The 20,184-nt window shown below is 39.0% G+C and overlaps 2 protein-coding genes and 1 pseudogene across 2 annotated transcripts in view; 2 read left to right on the forward strand and 1 right to left on the reverse strand.

Moving 5' to 3' along the window:
• The first annotated feature begins 1,284 nt into the window (after positions 1-1,284).
• Positions 1,285-1,938, forward strand: LOC128787279 (claudin-22-like). Its single transcript, XM_053941315.1, has one exon. The coding sequence runs from the start codon at positions 1,285-1,287 to the stop codon at positions 1,936-1,938; it is 654 nt and encodes a 217-aa protein (XP_053797290.1).
• A 1,240-nt stretch (positions 1,939-3,178) lies between these two features.
• On the forward strand, positions 3,179-3,808 carry LOC128787472 (claudin-22-like; annotated as a pseudogene).
• Positions 3,809-4,632: 824 nt separating this feature from the next.
• Positions 4,633-20,184, reverse strand: part of WWC2 (WW and C2 domain containing 2) — a 94,951-nt gene continuing 79,399 nt past the window's right edge. The window contains exons 19-23 of the mRNA XM_053940894.1: positions 18,945-19,109; positions 16,151-16,243; positions 14,812-15,054; positions 9,238-9,365; positions 4,633-7,330 (exon numbers count right to left, since the gene is read on the reverse strand). Coding sequence (XP_053796869.1) covers positions 7,264-7,330; positions 9,238-9,365; positions 14,812-15,054; positions 16,151-16,243; positions 18,945-19,109 — 696 coding nt within the window. The 3' untranslated portion in view covers positions 4,633-7,263. The remainder of the gene's footprint in view (positions 7,331-9,237; positions 9,366-14,811; positions 15,055-16,150; positions 16,244-18,944; positions 19,110-20,184) is intronic.

Consider the following 20,184-nt stretch of genomic DNA (forward strand, 5'->3'; position numbering starts at 1 on the left):
CCATGATAATGATTCAGGATTTTGGAAACCTTCAAAATCAGTGTTAGGTTTTCCCATCACATTACCCATTTTGAGCAACTGAGAATTAAAATACACAGATAAATAAATTATCACATCTAGGAAATGAAATAAAGAAAGTCTGGAAAGCATTGTTGGGTCATACTCATGTGGATGTGTTCATGCTGCTCAGCTTCCCAGACAGGCTGTGCTGTTGTTACACGTGGGAAGGGAAACAGCAAACAGATGTTCTCCTTCTGACCCTGTAGAAAAGCACAAGGTTAGCTGACATGAGAGCAGGAAAAAGCAGGGTTTCCTAATGGGGTAATTGCATAAATGGTATCTTGCTTTGATCAGCAAGGTGTCCTAGGCATTCCTGGCCCTGGAAGCATTGAGTGCCAAATGTTGTTAGATTCTAAGTGAATACTCTGTGTGCCATCTGGGACATGGGCTTTAGGAAAGGGGACACTGAGCTGGTGTAAGCTGCTACCGTGGTGTTGCTGAAGTCCTGGGGCAGGTAAAGTTTACGCTGGCTGACGATCTGCCTGGGTTCATTATTGTGGAGAGGATGTCTAGGATTTCATTTTCTACGGTACTTTCACCATACCCGTCTCCTTTTCCCCTTAAGTCTGTCAAAACAAAGCCCATTTTAAAAGAAATGAATGTAGAAAATGTGAAACATAAGGATCTTTTACAAAGTGTCTTTTACAGTGCTGGGTACATAAAACAGGGCAGTGGAAGATAAGCCATTATGTATGTTAAGGAAGCCTAAGAATAAAGATTATAGGCAAACAGGCTACCTTTCTTTACAAGGCCTTGATTTACATCCCTGAAATCTCAAATTTAGCTATTACAATGAAGTCCTGTTGCACACAGAGCTGCCTTTTTATCACCACTTAAAATCTAATTAATCCGTATTGAAGCACAAAGATTTCTGTTGTGTTTTAGGGTGAGGGGTCATAGAGCCCTCTTTGTTCATCCTCAGGCTTGTAATCATCAGGCATTGGGATATAATTTTACCAAGCAAATTGGAAGGTAACAGATCAAATCCTTATCGGAAAGCCTAACTCATGGTTTAGTGAAGTCCTTCGTCCTTTATGTGAAACTTTATATTCGCGAAGAACAAAAAAGTGTTTCAGAGCTTGCAAAGGGTTAATAACAAGGACTTATATTTGGGGCAGCAGAGACCTAAAATCATCACAGCTTCCACCATCACTCAAGGTAGCAGTTGGTACAGAAGTGCTGGGGAGACCTTGCTCCTCAAGCTTTCAGGACTCTGCTCTTACAATGGCCTTGGTCTATCAACCAGTGATGCAATTAAGTGGCATATTGGTGTCTCTGTTGGGATGGGTCCTGTCCTGTCTCACCACCTACCTACCCCAGTGGAAAAACCTTAACTTGGAACTAAATGAACTGGAGATCTGGACCATGGGACTCTGGCAAGCTTGTGTTGTCCAGGAAGAAGGCGGAATGCAATGCAAGGACTTTGATTCTTTCCTAGCTTTGCCTCCAGAGCTCAGGATTTCTAGGATTTTGATGGTTTTTTCCAATGGATCAGGGCTTTTGGGCCTTTTGCTCTCAGGATTTGGGTTGGACTGTTTGAAAATTGGTGAAAGACAACAGGAACAAAAGAAACGGTTGTTGCTGTTTGGAGGAATGCTCTTCTGGATATCGGGGATTACAGCTATTGTCCCAGTTTCCTGGGTTGCCCATTCCACAGTCCAGGAATTTTGGGATGAGAATATACCAGATATTGTTCCCAGGTGGGATTTTGGGGAAGCATTGTTTGTTGGCTGGCTTGCTGGATTTTGTCTTATATTAGGAGGATCCCTACTTAATTGCACAGTCTGTTCTACCGATGTCCATCCATCTTCAGTCCATTATGCAGTAGCAGAACAGCAGGATCAGTGTCAATGCTTGGAAACTGAAACAAGGCCTTAAAATGGGAGGTTTTAAGCAGTACAGCAATACTGCCCTAACTTTTCCAAACCCTAGTGCAAGCCAGAAGCTTGTTCCGGTAGTAATTCAAAGGACTCTTTGTTATCCAGCTGATTTCCTAAATTTATGTCTGTTTTCGCCATAAACTGGTACTGGAAGGTGGTGTGTTTTCTCATCTGTGGAACTGCTTAAAACTGTTTCACAGCAAAATGCTGAAGTGTTCACAGACTGCAAAGAAAAGGTGCTTTTGCTTTCTTAACTACACTGTAAAATCCTGAAAATGAATATGCATTTTGTCTTACAGCTTGGATTTTAACCAAAATGTGCTTCCTTTTTTATGTAACCAGTGAAATAAGCCCCAAAGTTTGAGTCCCTGTTGCAATTTTCCACTTGACTGATGCAGTGACATATGAACTTAGAGGAGATTTCCTATCCTAAACAGTCTGAATACCTGCATTGCATCAAATGTTTTTTCTGTGTATTTGGAAATAGCAGGTTTCTGAAATTGTAGCAAGCTTTGCAACTGTCTTTTTGTGCATGGGGTGTGATGGTGTGGGTGCTTTGATCCAGCAAGCTGTGTTTTTCCAGTCTGCCACATTAAACTGCCCATACAAGTTATTCTAAGTGTTTCTGGCACCTGAATACTTTATGCACCAAAAATAGGCTGAGAATTGCTGCTTTAAAAACCAGAAATGCTGCTTTAAAAACCTATCTTCCTCTGACACAGGTCTTGAGTCGTTATGCATCCTATCTAAGGTCCCTTAAGTTCCATTCAGTCATGTTTGGAACATGTTGCTGTATATTTGATATTAAAGATATGACATTTAACTGGCCACAAAGCAGCCAGTATATTTTGTTCTAAGAGGAAATGCATCAATGTGATATTAGAACTTAAAAACAAACTGTGAGATGCCAAAATCAGCAAAATGGCTGTAATGCTTTAGCTGATTGATGGAGAACCAAGTATATGCTTTTCTTAAAAAAACAAACCAAAAACTAATGAAAAGTGAGCCCAGCTGTGGTGTGGCCACACAATTCTGCCACTGCTTTACCACACAACATCCAGTCCCCTAAACGCTGCACATGGAACCAGGCAACACAAAGCAGGAGGGAGGGGGAAAGTATTTCATACTTCATAGAGCATTGTTTTAACCTGTGCTTTTATATGACAGAGTATGACAAAGAACTGAGCTGAACAGTGCCTGCAAAAGCCAATGGTTTGGTGCTTCTGTGATTGCAAAAAATGAACTTGCCAAGCAGACACAGGCTGCTTAACAGCTGTTAGCTGGATTTCTGTTGTCTGTGCTAGGAAGGATTTTAACTGATACCTGTAACTACTTACCAGGCTGGAAAAATCTCAACTTAGACATAAATGCACCAGAGCTTTGAAGCACGGGACTCTGGCAAATGATGTAGGAACACAGTGTAAAGATTTTTGTTCTTTCCTAGAATTCAAGATTTCCATGATTTTAGTAGCTACATAAAATGGACCAGGACTTCTGAGCCTTGTGATCTCCGGTCCTAGTTTGGACTGTCTAAAGATGGAGGGTACAGTGCAGCAGATAAAAAAAGCTTTTACTACTTGGAAGAATACTCCAGGTGATGTCTGGAGACCTTGTCCCTTGCTTACACTGTAATCCAGGAGATTTGGAATGACAGCATCCCAGAGATTCTGCCCAGATTAGGGGAAGTACTGTTCAGTGCTCCATTTGGTGGATTTATTCTAATTCTAGGGGAATCTCTACTCCTCTCCGCAATCTGTTTATCACCTGACCATCACTTACAAGAGCAGTATCCAATGGCAGATATACAAGATGCCCATCAGCATCTGGAAATGGAAGACTTAAAAACGGGCAGGTATCAGGTTTTCTGACATCTTGCTTGCATTACAGTAAGAGACAAAGACCTGCTGAGCAGACAGGTTACTGTTTACAAGAGCAGGGGTGGGATTCTTTCTTACCGAGTAGTTCCTTTAATCACTACTTACTTCCACTTTTAATTACATGAATTGATGAGCTATGGCAATCTAAGCCACCACTGTATTTCTCCCAAGTCTGATCAATGGCAGATTTTGTTTTTTGTGGTATGACTTGGGGGAGTGAGTATAAAATTTTTAATCTCTAGGCCTGCATGGAGACATGACCATATTTTAAATGGCAGAACTCCTACTGGGGCTGCTTTATGTATTTTTTACAAAAAAATGTTAGGTGAACTTTGAAAGAGTTTGTATCACCAGTTCATCATGCACTAAAAAAACTGAATGCAGTTCAACCTTAAATGAAGTTTGCTGGGCCTGTATAATTTACAGTAAACGAAATGTTCTCAGACATTATGTAATGTAATGCAAGATTCTCCATCGTGAGAGTGAGAGAATACGATCACCTCTATCCCTGCCCAATCCCTCTCTCTAAGGAAAGCCAGTATTTCTGGGCAATAATGAGCTGTTGTCTGGAGGAGACTCAACAATGTTCATTGCAGGTGCAGTTTTTACTTCATGAATGTAAAGAACTAACTTCAAGTATATGAATTACTTTCCATGTAACTTATCCTTACAGCTGTCAGTGACTGATGTGAACTTTCTATAAATTGCCATGATTTTACATTGACAAAGCTGTAGCAGCCATCTGTTTCTGCAAAGACCATATAGAGAGATAGAAGAGCAATAAAAGAAATAAATAAAACACTAGTCTGGAAAAGAACTTTGTTAAAAAATGTATTTTCCAATCACTGAAACACATGAAAAGTGCAGAGACAAGTTAATCTATGTAATGTACTTGCATACCCTTGCAGACAAAATTAGAACAGAAACACATTCAGAATATAACCTGATTAAATATTTAGTTCAGTCCTGAGCATTTGATATTTAATACAGTATAAACATAGCAATAGTAAAAAGAAAAATAATCTTAAAATTATTTGTGTTCTATTACAATTTCTGCTAAACTTTGCTCATTTGGCTAAATATTCTTGTACCAGAAATATTTACGTTTTGATATATTCAACTGCACTGACATTGGTACCTGGCAATACAACTAATTTACCCTGCTGTGCAGGGTAAATTTCACTTCAAGAGTAATATTTATCACTTTACACTGATGGGAGTTTATTTGTATGTAATATTTTAGCTTATTCTATTGAATGCTTCAAGTGTGACACACTGAATTAGTAAAAAACCCCCGAACTCCAAACCCAGAATTGTTAAAAGCTGCCTGTAAATATGTTCAACTTTACCAGACTGGAAAATGAAAAGCATGAATATGTCTGTCTCTAATTTTTAAAGGAGTTTTGTAAGCTGAAGCCAGCAATACTTAAGATTTGACTTCACCTTATGCTTACAAATCAGACAGTAATACTTTCTTTTGGAAAATTATTCAACATTTGAGAAAAACCAGCTAACTGGGCAAGAATTTAAACAAGTCTAAGTATTTTTCACAATAGCATCCTTAATGACAAATACTTTTATGGCCAGAACTGAACTATATTAAACATAACATAAATAAGACTGTAAATAAATAAAAGAAAAATCATAAAGTAGACCTCTAAACATCATTCTACAAACATATACCTTATATAATCAAATTGAGAAGTTGAAACTGTCAACCTTCATTTTACCTCTGCATTAAATAATTCCAGATTTTTTTAAATTGACCTTTCAAACATGAATGTTATCTCAAACCCAAGACACAAAAAACAAATGGGGCATTCATAAAGGATGTTCAATCAGTCATCTTGCTTAAAATAGCATGTTTGGCTTTATATTTCAGTGAACTGATGTATCTGTGCATAAGAAAACCCTTGGGTGTTACACAGACCTGTCATTACAGAATTGTCACTTTGAATCTAAGACAGCTGCTACCATATTGTGGTTATATTGTTTCCATTTGCTCAGCAAGTAATTATAACATTTCTGAAAGATGAAGTTCATGCAATGTGGCTTGTTGCTTGGGGAAGAAAACTGTAGCCAGTGAATGAAATACATTTGAGTGCAACATACTAAGTAGAAAATGAATTATTTCTGTTCTCTGCAATATTCACCTACTTACACAGTATCCACAGAAGATGACCTCAACTGCTTTACCAAGACAGGACTGCTTGAACACCTACATCCAATGTTCTGAACTTCTAACAGAAGGCATCCAAATTGCCTTCTGATGAAGCAGCCTGCTAGGAAGAAGCATGTAAGCCATATTTGAAACAAGCTGTTCACATCTATTCATTAAACATGTGCACTCCCAACTGCATACAGGGTCAATTGTGTATTTTAAAAATTATTATTTTTTGTACCAAAATTCATGCAGACTTCTAATAAGGAGCTTTTTCAGAAAAGGGTTTACCTTACCAACAGGACTTCTGTTATCTAAGTTAGCATGTCAGAGATTTTTTTTTCTGGTATAAATACTTTCATGATGCATCTTCAGATCTGTAAACCTGGCACAGTCCTTCATGTATTCCTAGCTTGCAATCAGACAGCCCCCTGTTAATTCTCTGCTAATTAGCAAACAATTAACAGAGAAAAACTCTCTGTTTTAAGAGCACAGTGGGTATAACTATTCCAATTTCAATGGTAGTATTATGAATTTGATTCATCCTGTTCAGAAAGCAGCTGCCCCTTTTGGTAGTCTCAAAGTAAGTTTTTAGGGTTACTTGTCTGCCTTGCCTTTCTCACTCTCCCGCAGATGCAAGAAACCTTTTAGTGCAGGTTAAAGTACTGTACATTCACAAAACTAAACTCTGAACTCTGTGTCTTCCTACAAAGTATTAAAAAACAAAACCAGAAGAAATTTATTTTCAGAAACAAAATTACATCGTGGATGATGAATCTAATCAGCAGCTGTTGTGAGGCAGCCTGGATGTTTTGGAAAGGAGCTTATGCTTGTGGTTAACTTTAAACTATAAAAGTTACACTCTTGTACAAAAGTATTGCATGGCAGAACAGCCATTTTCACAGTCTGCTCACATGAAAATAGTGAAAAGATAATTGTCTGTTGAACATAATTTTCTCAACACAGTGCAGTTCAACAGGATACATGCTCAGTACTGCCTTTGTTCCTTTGTTCCATCTTTACAAAATAAAAACACAGATGCAACACACACAAACTGTACAAAATCAGCATCAGTATACCAAAATTAATCTACTTTGGTTTTCTGTTTGTTGGGGTTTTTTGTCATATTTTAAGCTTGCAACAATTCAGTTCGCTATATTTTACAAATAAACATATCAATAGTGAATGTTAAATAGAAGATCTTCGAAAGCACATCACTGGAACTACAAAGCTCATCTGAAAAGAGATGAACAAGTGGAAAAAACACTTCAATGAAAATGCATAATTATACATCATCAGCTGGAAGGGCTGGTATACTGATCTTTGCTCTTGTGAAGTATGCTATCTTCTCCCTGAAATTAGAAAAGAAAACAAGAGATTTTTTTACCATTTGTGGCATGATTCCAGTGTCATCTGCTGCAGAGTTGCTAATATTAGGGCACAGTTCTTTAAAACACAGGTTTGGAAAATACACAGAAAATTTATTTACAACAAATGTGGCACTCTGACAAAATTACCTTCTTATGCAGATTTATGTAAAAAGCAGTTCCAATTTTGAAAGAGAAAAAATACCAGTATTTCATTAATAATTGCAATGATAAGACTGAAATATTGTTCCAGTCACTGAATTTTCAATGATGATATTTTCAGTAGGGGGTTGAGAAGGTAAAATAAATCATTTTATCCTGACATGGGAAAAGGCCAAGGGGGGAACAGTCGTGTCTGGGCAAGACTCAGAGAAGCAGAATTGTCAACCCATTCTCCAGTTACTTCCCCTGTGCTGTTACCATTTCTGTCACCTATGAACCGAGACATTACTGAAGCATAACAAGTTTACACAGGGTTGCCTAGCAGCAGACTAGAAAGCAGAAGAGAAGTACTGGGGGCTTAAAAATTAAAGCTCAGAAGAGTCATTCTTCTTGAGAGCTTTAAAAATGTCTCTCTGTGATTAGTCTGAGTCCACAGCACTGTAACAAGTCCAACTAGCAGGGCATGCACAATTCAGCCTCCAGAGGTAAGTATTTATCCAGAAGACTAAACCATGTTTTGCACTGGAGAAGCTTGAGCTCCCATGAAAAACAGTAGCTCAGAGAGCAAAATCAACCTAAATTGGCTTTCTCTTCCTAATTGTGTGGTGACTAGAAAATAAAGGAGAATAGAGCCTTTTGATACCCTGAACGGGGCTTTAGGCACTATTACACGTTCTTGTAGACTTAGGCAGCAGTCTGTCTGTGATGACTCTTAAATGACCAGCTCTGATCAAAACCCTTTCTCAAGACATACACAAAAAGTGAAATCTTCAGGATGCTCTGAATTTCAAACTGAAGATAAATAACTCAGCTGTAACACATCTTAGCTGAGGAACCCCTTTCCTTTCTCTCTTGCTTTGATTCTGCATCACCTACAGCTATGGTTTGCAATACATGCTGCCTCACAGGCCCCTGCTTTCTTATGGATTTCTCCACCTGCCCGCAAAAGAAGGCTAAAAAAAAGAGAAGAAAGTCACAGCAGCTGACTTAAATTTCCTATAAAGGAATCTAAAATTCAAACTTTAAAAATGTGTGGTAATTGACAAAACAAACCAAAAATAACTTTTTTATATAGAAGTGTAGCCTCCAGGCTGCAAACCCTGTCACTTACTGGCCAGTCTTTTAGCAATTTAGACCAGTGAGAATTATGGTTTAAGATAAATAGTGTTCATTCTGTCTTATGCTAAGCAAGAACACTTCATTAATTGTTTCAGCAATCGGTTGCTTCACAACCAAAAAGACAAGGGAAACAAAACAGAGGAGGGATTCAACATCTTTCTTAAATACTAAGTCTTGAGCAAGGCACAAGTGGTGGCTAATGAGTTTCCTGATGAGCTGTATCCTGTCCTGCTTCTCCTTCAGTGATGATTTGTTTCAGGCCCTTGCCATCACTGGAAGAGCTCCCATGACTTAAAGCCCACTGTCAACCTGCTGTGGGTGAGGTGAGCTACAGCAAGAGTCACACACGTGCCTGCCTACAGCAGATGTCACACAGGGGTGTGACACTCCACTCAGTTCCTTCACCTCTGAACTGTCACATGAGCAGGTCACCAAGGCCTGGCCCTCTGAAACTCCAACTTAGAGCCATGCTAGAAATCTGTGATGTTTCTGACAAGTCAAAGCCTTGTGAACTTTTTACTAATATTACAGAGCATGTCTGTTTATACCTAGGAACAGTTCATGTTACTTCACTACATAAAAAAGAGCATGAAAAGCAGAATAGGCCATACCTGAATGACTGCACCTGCAGTGGCACTTTCTGGCTCTGCTCCCGTAGCCGGCACACATCCTTAGAAGCTTTCCTCATCAATTTCTCAGCACTTAAACCTTGTTTCTGCTCTTCTTTTGACTGTTCTGCCTGTACCAAGAAAAACAACTGTATTTTGCTGATAATGAACAACTACTTGTTTCAAAGAAGTGAGAGATGCTTCTGTGTCGAGGAAAACACTTGGCAGTGTCAGTACTGTTGGGCTCAATGATATTAAAGGTCTTTTCCAGCCTAAATGAATCTATGATAATCCCTGTGTAACAGGACAGCAAGATAAAAGACTGGCATCACAAGCCTAAGCCATGGCTGTGAAAGAAGCTAATGGGGCTTTTCCTAAAAAATCGATAGAGCAAATTCTGTGCCATCACAGGTGGCTACTAGGTTTTGTAAATTCTGGTATTTCTTAGAGCTGTAGTTAAACAATACCTAACATTGTATGAACACATGTCTATCCAAGCATCTTTTTAGAACTGCGAGCCACCGATTCTCTTCCCATATAAAATACTTTTATTTCCTGACAAAAGCTCTCAGGAAAGTTGCCTATACCTACTCTAAAGTGACTGACAGAAAAAATAGGGTAGGTGTGCTCTCAAAATATATTTTCAGGTTTTGTTGACCATGTTAGCATGGAACATGAACTTTCGTGCCTTTATTCATGACATAGTACCCATTTTGCACGAGACTCACTTCTTTAATTTGCATTGTAGAGGTGTAAAAAGCCAAGGCAAGTGAACAGAACACCAGTGGTAACAAGAGATCGAAGGTCTTTCGTGAGCACTGCTGAGCAGCTACATACGCCACAGTAAGTGACTGAATTTCTGTACCTCAGTACTGCCAGCTCTATTACTTATGTCTTTACTAAACATCAACAGGACAGCTGCAGCTATGTCATCCACCATTTTAGCAAAAAAACTGCGATCAATAGCTGTGCTTTGGCTTTAAAAACTTTATCAAGGGTTTCTGAATATCCAGTAATTTGAACAGTGACTCTTTTTAGGTGGGCAATCACCTGAAATTCTTAGAAATTATTCCTGTTCATACACAGGTGAGTTCTGTAACAAATGCATTGTCATCCACATCACATGTGGGGTGCATGGTGTGGACAGTGCTTTTCTAGACTGCAGAGGCTGTCAGACAAATGTTATTTATTGTGTTTTGAATTTTATCAGCCATCAAATTTCAATAGAAGCAGTTCACATTCTTAAACAGCTATGAAGTTGTAGAGACTTTCATTTTTGATCTTCAGAGACTTGAAAATGCTGTTCATTACCTCAAATTAAAATACGTTTGCAAGCCTGAAATAGCATTCAAAGCTAGTTTGTGACTTAGAAGTTCACATCCCAGTTCTGAATTCAACCCAGAAGACTCCTAAACAACAAAACCAACTAATTCAAAAGAGCTAGTCCATACTATCAGTTTCATACTGGGTAGTTATAAGAAAGCTGCTCACAGCAGGATAGTGGTACCCTCTGTCTGTTGAAACGCACTCTGGTTTCTATATGAAAGTGTTTTACATGAAAGAGAACCACCCTTTCAAAAACTCACTCAAAATCCAGTCAGCTTGTACTGCTGTTAACTTCTTCAGTCTCCAACTCCAAAATAGCTATGATTTTAAAATTAAATTAATCTATAAATATTGTTTCCTTTATTAGTTAGTGAACATAAATTTGCAATCTACAATTCGTAATGTCTTAATTAATTTTACGTATGTCACTGGCCATATGTTTTACTAACTCCCCTAATTAATATTTACCATCAAAGCACTAAACATACAATATTTCAAAATTTTCTAATTTTATTCTTTCCGTAACTATACATGAGATTCTTGTGATTACTGCATTTCAGGTTTAAGGGCATAGATGACCTGTATTTCATACTCTCTATTACCATGTATTACCATTCCTTTTTCATTTTTAAATCCATTAACTTTTTCAGGATGCTCTAAGAGAAACCTGGATTTCACCCCAATGTCTCTAGTAATATGCATATGAGAAGATATGTACATGACCAGGTTTATATTTACAGTATGTTTTTTGAGTGCTTTATATAAAATATAGAAAATCACACTAATACAAGGGCCAGGCATTCAATAAGTCCCAAAATCTGGCACATTTTGTGGTGATGTACCCCCCCACCCTGGCAACAGCATGACCTCAGATTCTTTAAGTGACCTGAAAACACTCATTCATGATACATATCTACCAAATGTAAGTGTCAGATAGGAATCTCTCTATCTGGGCTTAGCTTAAGCTTAAGTTAGTTTAACATGACAAAGAAGAAACACTATCAAAATTAGAGCTGAAATGCTATTTCCTGTCTTGTTCTTCCATGGGTTTTGTATAGAAAAAACTGAATCCAAAGAAAAATTAACTGTGCTAAATACCAAATCATTGGGACAAGGACAAACTTATTGGAATTAATGACATAGTTACATATTACCTCAATATAAATTATGTACTAAAAAGAAATAAAGAAGATATTTACAGGAGTCTTTTTTGGATATAAACAGCAGTAGTACTTCAGAGGACACTAGGTGTCCGAAAACTTACTTGTATGAGGATTTAAGACTCAAACTTTGAAACACTATGATTTCTCACAAACATCCAATCTAAACAAGAGAAAATTCTTCTGGTGCACAGAATTATCTCTGCTTTCTGATCTGCAGGTATTAGTGGGCATTACATGCTTGTTGCAGTTAGGAAGGTGTGGAAGCAATGAGAGGGAAGGTATGGAGTCTGTGGATCTGGCTTCAAGCAGAGTAACTAACTGTGTGCTAGCAAGCACCCACTGATTTTTAGCATCCCCCACATCTGCAGTTTCATTTTTCACTTGAGACTCTCAATTTCTCTAGCGTTTCCAGCTGCTGCATTAGTCTGTGCCATTATAATGCCTGCAGGATCTAAGAAATAATCTATGACAATGTTCTCTAGGCTGCTGTGTTTTGCTAACCCAAGGGGAAACACTGACAACACAGTACAGCACTCTCAGGGTTGTTTTGCTCCACAGGGGAAGGCTGCAATGATTTTAAGGGTAGAAATATTTCTAGACACTTTGTAAGCACTCTTCAAAGAGGTGGAGCGACTGTGATCATTGTTCTGACTTTTACCTGGGGAAGGAGGACTTAAGTGCTGTGCTACTGCCTGCATATATTTTAGGAATGTGTATTATTACCCTTTTTCCTCACCAGTGTGTGTAACAGTGTTGATCACTGACACCAGCCATACAAAATGTGACAAACCTACCCCCTTCCCTGGAAGAGCTAGCTGAAATAAAGCACAAATCCAAAGGATTCATAATATGAAATGTTGCAGAGGCACACTCTATTCTAGAGGGAACAGTTTTAGAATGGTAGTAGTTTTAAATTAAATACTCAGAAAATATAATTTCTATCCTGCATCCAATATTAGAAAAAAAAAAAAACGATGAAATTCCACATAAATTTAGCTGTGCTTCTTTTCTATAAGTTACTATTTCTATGGGTTAAAGCTTGGATCAAATTAATATAATGAATTCACATGGTAAAAACCAATACAGCTATACGAAGTTTAAACACTGCACTATCTTCTGCCATTTTGTCCAATGTTTTTCAGAACACTCATCAATGTTCACCCTAAACTCTGCTACTGTTTTAGTACTGCACTAACTATAACCAACAATAGATGCCAAAAGAGGGACCAGAAGACACAACAGAACATAAATGTAGAACTGGGAGAGCATGCTGGGGAGAAATTTAATTTCCTAAGGTATCAGTCAAGGACTTCTTGAAATATGTGGTGCCATTACATGCATTTTTCTACTATGAATTTAGCCAATCCATAAATTGATTACTTTTTGAACCTATGTAAACTTGCAGCACTCAATGTTTTATTGAAAATATTTTTACAGTTTCTGAATGTCATGCTATGTTTGCTTGCATTTAACTTGCCATCTGTTCAATTTTCTACTTCTTGGAGAATACAAGACCATGATTAATTGCTCTCTTCCACCTCACTCATGGTTGCATGGACTTCAGTTGTAGCTACTTAGCTGTTCCATACATAGAAGTTGTTTCCTCTCTTGACCATCCTTTTTGACTCTCTGTAATTTTATCATTCACTTTGAAAAGGGAAACCAAAAATGAACTATGTTTATGGTACAGGTGTAATAATATTTAGACCTTAAGGTAATGATATGTTTTGTTGCAAGTATTTTTGTTAGCAATTCCTGTCTTGTTTGCTTTTTGACATCTGCTGGTCCTGTGATGTTTTTGTTTATATTTTGTCACTTATATGTGGAGTACCTCATTCCTAACAAAAAGCTAAGCTTTGTAAATGTAAATATTAGGATCATCCTTTCCTCATCTACACAAGGCTACTTACTGACATTCAGCTTTTAAAAAACTGAAATAACAGAACCAACAACTATTGCTTACACATGAGGAGGGCCTCTGCACCTTCTTAAAACATTCAATTTTTACAACTCTGAATAGCCTATCAAAACAATAGTCTCTATCAACATAAAGAGCTAAGGAGCACAGATCCCTCCTGGCAGTCACTCACAACCTCCCCTCATTGAAATGATGTACATTGACTGACTTGGATGGGAAGGGGGCTCCAGAAAGTGTCTACTCCAACCCCCTGTTCACAGTAGATGATGCCAGAGCTGAGTAGTCAGGGTCTTGACCAGTTAGATTTAGAATACCTCCAATTGTGCAGGTTGGGTGGGTTAGTTTTACTTTATTTACTTGGCTGAATTTTTAACTGCTCTAACAACCTCTCCAGGGCCCTATTCCAGTTGATGATCTCCATAACGATTTAAAAAACCAAACATCCTCCCAAAAAACATAATAAAAACCCCACAACATCTAACTTATTTATGTATCTTGTCGGAATTTTCCATGTTCCAATTTCTCACTGTTGAATCTCATTCTTCTATCCTGTTTCTTGTCTTTTAATCATGTGGGAGCATCCCAGTGCCTTATGGCAGTGCATATATACTTGTACTGTTTGAGAGACCATCAAATAGAGAACAAAATTTGGCTTTCCTTTGCCAAAACTAGAACAAGTATGTCCTGCATGAAGAAATAAGCCACTGCCTTTTCTCCATGGTCCAATCACTCTAAGTAGTAGCAATTCCTCCTTCTTCCTGTTACAAGCATCTTCTGGCTACAAATTCTGACTGCAAAGCAACTGAGGCTGAGGCACAGAAAGCACATGCAAGTCTGTAAAAGCATGGCTGGGATGTGAGAATTCTAAATTAAGTTTTAAGTAAATGCTATTTTACTACACCAACCATAACTATTACTCCAAATAATAGAGTTCTAATGTGACTTATCAAAGTATTTAGAGGGCACTAGGAAAATGTTACCTCAAATTCTATGTTTAATGTTGCACTACTAATCAATAAAGAAACAATTTACACTATGTAATTCAGAGATATAATTAGTTAAATGTGATCTTCTGTAAAAACCTTTTAACATCATTGAGCAAATTCTTTAACAAATTTATATCAAAGGTAGGGGCATACTTACTCACACATATGTGAATGCTGCTCATACCTGTTTTTCAGCTTGTTTCAAGAGTTTCTGGAAACGTTCATCCTCTAGCACACACAGAGGAAGGTCTGCCTCTCCTCTACCTTTCACTTCCTCAAGCTTTTGTTTGAGGTCCCGCAAGGCCTGGAGCTCATCATTCAGACGATTCTGCCTTGTGCGCGACACCTGGAGGTCCAGCTCCAAGTCCAGGGAAGTGCGCACGGGGCACTCTTGCGCAGCTCTTCGCATGACGGGCTGGCAAACAGGCTGAGTTGTTTGGGAAACAGAACAGTAAAAATTAATACCTAGAGAGGCTGCTGGAGAGTTTGACATACTGCAGTCAGAAAAGCTCAAATATTCTGGGTGTGGGGGGAGGGATGGGGGGCATGTTTACCAGTCTTTTTTTCTGAAGTAAAAAAATTCACCTATCCTGGAATTTTTCTTTAGTCACTAGCTAAAAATGAATGCTCCAACCAAGTGCACAATGATACATTTAATGTTAAAAACAAAAAACCTGTTCTGATCCCTGGGGTGACACTGCTGAGAGACACAACGCTACACGGAATTCCCCACAGATGTTAACTACATTATTTATTTTTGTAAATATTTGCTTTTTCAAGGCCTAACCAAACACATAATGTTATAAACTCTGTAAACATGCACTTCTTCGACATATTTCACATTATTTACTGTCCTTTCACAATGACTTTTTGCTTAAGTAAGTCAGGCAGGAGAAGCCACCTTGGACTATTCAGTATCCCAGACTTTTCTTTCTTATGCAAAATGTATGCTGCTTCCTGGTAACAAGGCTTCCAATGGATAATTTTTCTAGTTACAATTAAGATTAAAATATAACTCTCTAAATTCATGTAAGAATGAATTTCATGTCAGAGAATCTTACTCTCTTGTCCTTCAATCTTTTTGCTACCTGAATACTTTTGGTGGAGCGTCAATTCCCTTTAAAAGGGCATCTAAATCCTTGAAATCTTCACCAAAATTTACTCAAGATGTATATTGCTGGTGTTGACTTTCGTGCAGCGTAGGCCACCTTGTGTCACGTTCTTTAACACAGATCCCTTTGACAGTAACTCAAGTTCAACAAGAAATGCCATGATGCTGAGCATCAGCATCTTGCTGCTGGCTTCAAGCCACGACTAAAACAACACAGGCTTTGTTGGAGGGGAGCTGACATTGGACTTAAGACCACTATGTTGATATTTCAACATGAAACTACAGGACAGAATTGTGGTACTTGTGGTTCCTTTTGCTGAAATACTTGAAATAAAGCATATCCTTTATGTCATTTGGTATTCCCAGTGTCCCCCAACTTCATTTTAAACCACGCAGGTAACACAGCACATACCCGTTTAACTCTCAGGCTCCGTCGTTCTGTGGCGTTTCGCACAAAGAGAGACTTCTTGGCTAGCGTGGAGCTGTCGCTGTCGCTGCGATTCAACTGCCAAAATGTACACAACAAACAGACATAAAGCACCTTCATATGCAAATACACCTGCACTGGTAGGGCCAGTCAGGGAACCTCAGCCTCCATATACATGTAGGTCATATTCTTAGCATAAAGTTAACAAGTTTGCAACTAGAAAAAGCACCTACTCTAAAATTATAATCCTACAGCAAGACAACCATTGATCTTACTGAATGAATAGTAAGACTCTTCAGGAATGCAAGGAAGGTAACTATGGTTATTAAGTACTGACAAATCATTGTCTGGTTGAAGATACAAACTATGGATTTCACTTACCTGGGGCAGGCTTTTAACAAATTTACTACAGGGAAGGTAAATTACTGTAGACATGCACCTGTCCAGCCGGTGGTATTTTTGTATTGTTGTTAATTGTAACAAGCAAAGGTGTGCCTACAGCTTCCTTCAGAAGCACTTCTTGCTTCTTAAATGATGTGCCACAGCTCGGCAGTAGCTTCTTCATAACTTTATTATTCGTATACATTATTTCATACAGATCAGTGCAGAATGATTGTTAGGTGTATCAGCATCAATAGGTGGTCAGAAGCATCTCTCTGCAGAATATGTATTTCAACTCTTCAGGAAAGGATAAGCAAAGGAATCATTCTGCTAACATTTCAGTAAGCAAAGGCAGGGCCCTAAAGTGTGCTTACACAGGGCTGACTGGGAGCTGGGGGTCAGAAATACAACCACTTGCAATACAAAGTACACCTCTTGGGAGACAATCTGTCTTTTCACCATGAGCCATTACTGGGAGCTCACTGCTTGATACAGAGAGGCAGTCATTGTCACTAATATTCTTTAGGCACTTTTCGAGGGACATCTTCTAAAGCACCAACAGACTTTGGTTCTGTCCATTAGGCCTCAAAGATCTCTCTGTTTTCTGCAACATCAGAGGTGCTCTCTCTTAAAGGCAGACCATCTCTTCTGATTAGAGAGCAGCTGGCACTTCACCAGAGTGTATCCAACAGGTGCTTTCCTCTCATTCAGCAGCATAATTCAAGGAAGGCTGGATTTGCTCGTCGTACAAGCCGGGGACTGGGACTGGGGAGACCCCAGCTCTTCAGCCCTCTTTGTGAACTTGGATGCAGCTACAGTGCCCACTCTGGAGGCCCCAGCAGTGGGCAACAAGTGTTTGACACTGTAAACGATATATCTGCAAACATGTTCTTTTCACAGGGTACTTTGCTTCCAGGCAATACCACACACAATGAGAAACAGAATGGTTTATTCAAGGTAAGTTTTTTTTTTTGATTCTTTGTGAACTTGGATGCAGCTACAGTGCCCACTCTGGAGGCCCCAGCAGTGGGCAACAAGTGTTTGACACTGTAAACGATATATCTGCAAACATGTTCTTTTCACAGGGTACTTTGCTTCCAGGCAATACCACACACAATGAGAAACAGAATGGTTTATTCAAGGTAAGTTTTTTTTTTTGATTCTGGCTCTTGGCAGCAGGTATGTAGCAGTGCTCAAAGCTACAAAAGCCCAATGCTTTTCCAGATGCAAAAACCTCCGAAGTTTATGCTAAGTTACTAAAACAACTAGTTTTACTTTGTGTTGAAGACCTACATAGGCAGCAGGCTAAGGTGATATTTTTTTGCCAATACTACCAATTTCCATTTAGGAATTAAATTCCAGCACAGGAACTAAGATGAGGGCTAGCTTCTGAATTCAGCCAATAATGTATCCATATTATGTAAAGATTGTTAGAAAACAATCTACTATATTTCATTCTGGAGGGTATATGGAATAGTTATTTAAGTATGTAGGTATTGACTAAAGACTTTCTTTTAGGCCATTAAGAATCACAGAGAAGTGATGAACATTAATGTTCCCAAATGATTAAGGCAAATGCCTCTAACTTAACTGAGGAATTCAAGCATAAGTCTTACTTTAAAAAAAAACCAAAACATACTTGTATGAATAACCTGTAGAAACTAAAGATAAAAAATAAACTGCCTATTCTAGGGTATCTGTACTTAAAATCTATAGAGCTGGTAGTCCAGGCTTAAATCTTTAAACATATGATTTTCATAGTTAGTTTAGCAGCAGCAAGACTTATAATTTAAGTATTTTTTTCTTTTTCCATGCTACTGTAGATCTAGAGAGACTGGAGAACTTAGCTGCCAAAGCCATGTTTAAAACCCAGCCCTGAGGCAATGCTTGCACATCTTTCAAAGATGCAATTACAGCAGGATTTGGGCTGCCTAGGTTTAAAACCAGTTGAGATACAAAGAAAGATTCAAAATTGATGACTGAGCTTTTTCCACACTGTTACCCTTAAATGGTTGCATTATTAAAATATGGTAATGCAATGGCATTTTACAGTGAATTCTATTTCATGTTGTAACAAATTGTTTTGCTGCGAGAGACCTGGAGTTGCTGACGTGCAGGGAAACACTTTTTGCAGAGAGCCAGCACAGGCATTTTGTTATTTCTCTCCAATAGGATGTATTTTTGCCCTAGCAGAGGTGTTTTGCAAGAGTATGCAACTCTGCTGAAAGTCAATTCTACTATACATCAGCTCAGATAGGGAAGGACTCTAGAGAAAGCACAGGCTCTGCCTCTTGCAGGGAAAATCAGTACATGACTCAGTGTCATTAATGCTTCATTCCCAAGAAGTTAAATGGCTCTTTGGTTAATAGCTTTTCATTCCAAGTGTCTTTCCTCTTACCCTGCAGATGTATTGGTTCCGCTCGCCTGGAGAGAAGGTTTGGGAGCGCACTATCATGCTGTTCCTGACAAAGGGACGCTGTCTGGAGCTCCAGCTGGCTCTGTCCTTGGGTCGGACTGCTGTGTTCTCTTTAACCAATTCCTCAGTGTTAGTCTCTTTATCAACCTATGAAAAGGAATTTAATGGATAAGACTTACTATAACCAGACACATGCCCCTACATAGTTTCTGTGCCTTCAGACTTCACAAGCATTCTCATTACCTTATGGTGAATGGAAACAGACCAGTGGCAAAAAGCACTGTGCATTTACAGAGAAGCTACCCTAAGTAAAGAAATGCAAAATTCCCAAGAGGCTTAAGAGTGTGTGGAGAGGCTTTGAAGATACTCTTTGTAGCCAGCAAAGCCAAAGCTTTTGCAGAAAGGCCTTTGCTGCTTGGCAGACGGCTTGATGCAAACACAGTGCAAGTAATGTTTTGCTTTGCCATTTGCAGACATTATGATTATTGCACATTTATATTTATTTTGTTTGGTAGTTGCAGAAGAGCAAGGTTCTGCCATGCCAGAGGTGGTGCCTGTGCACACTGAAAGGGGGCAGCTGGGAAAATTACTTTCAGATGTACTGCCATACATCCCCAAGCCTCAGCAGCAGGGCTGCTTTATGCAATCTCCAGAGCTTCACCAGCCTTGTGAACCCAGGGAAAAGACACTGCTGGCTGCTGTCCCTCAGCACAGCCTGCTGCCTACTAGAGTTGTCCCACATGTACCAGAGGGAGCCTCAAGTGGCCCCATCCCCGTGGGTGGCACAGCCTGTGCTTACTTCCATGCTGCAATCATCCTGGCTGCTGGGCTAGACCAAGCTCTGCAGCAGCTGGAACATTCACTGTAACTGATGAGCAATGGGACTTTCTCTTCAACTTAGATAATTTAATGAGGTTCATGGTTTTAACAGTGCAGGTGATAAATAGTCACCTAAATAGCACAGCAGCAACCCCGAGAGCATGTGGCATACAGAGATCTATGCTGTGTCTGGCTCTGCAATGGAGACTGCTGTCTTTCACTCATTGTCTGGGTCCACCCAGCCCAGGCTTAGCAAAGCACTTGTGTGCGTGTCTAACCTTCACATGTCGTCCTTGGCATCTCCCCTTGCCGAATTAGGGCTTTGATCTATATTTACTTGCTACCCAGCAGACTCTCAGTCCTTTTAATACCACAGCCTTAGCTCATTTGGCATCTTGCCACA

The sequence above is a fragment of the Vidua chalybeata genome, chromosome 4, assembly GCF_026979565.1.
Source record: "Vidua chalybeata isolate OUT-0048 chromosome 4, bVidCha1 merged haplotype, whole genome shotgun sequence".
Taxonomy (NCBI): Eukaryota; Metazoa; Chordata; class Aves; order Passeriformes; family Viduidae; genus Vidua; species Vidua chalybeata.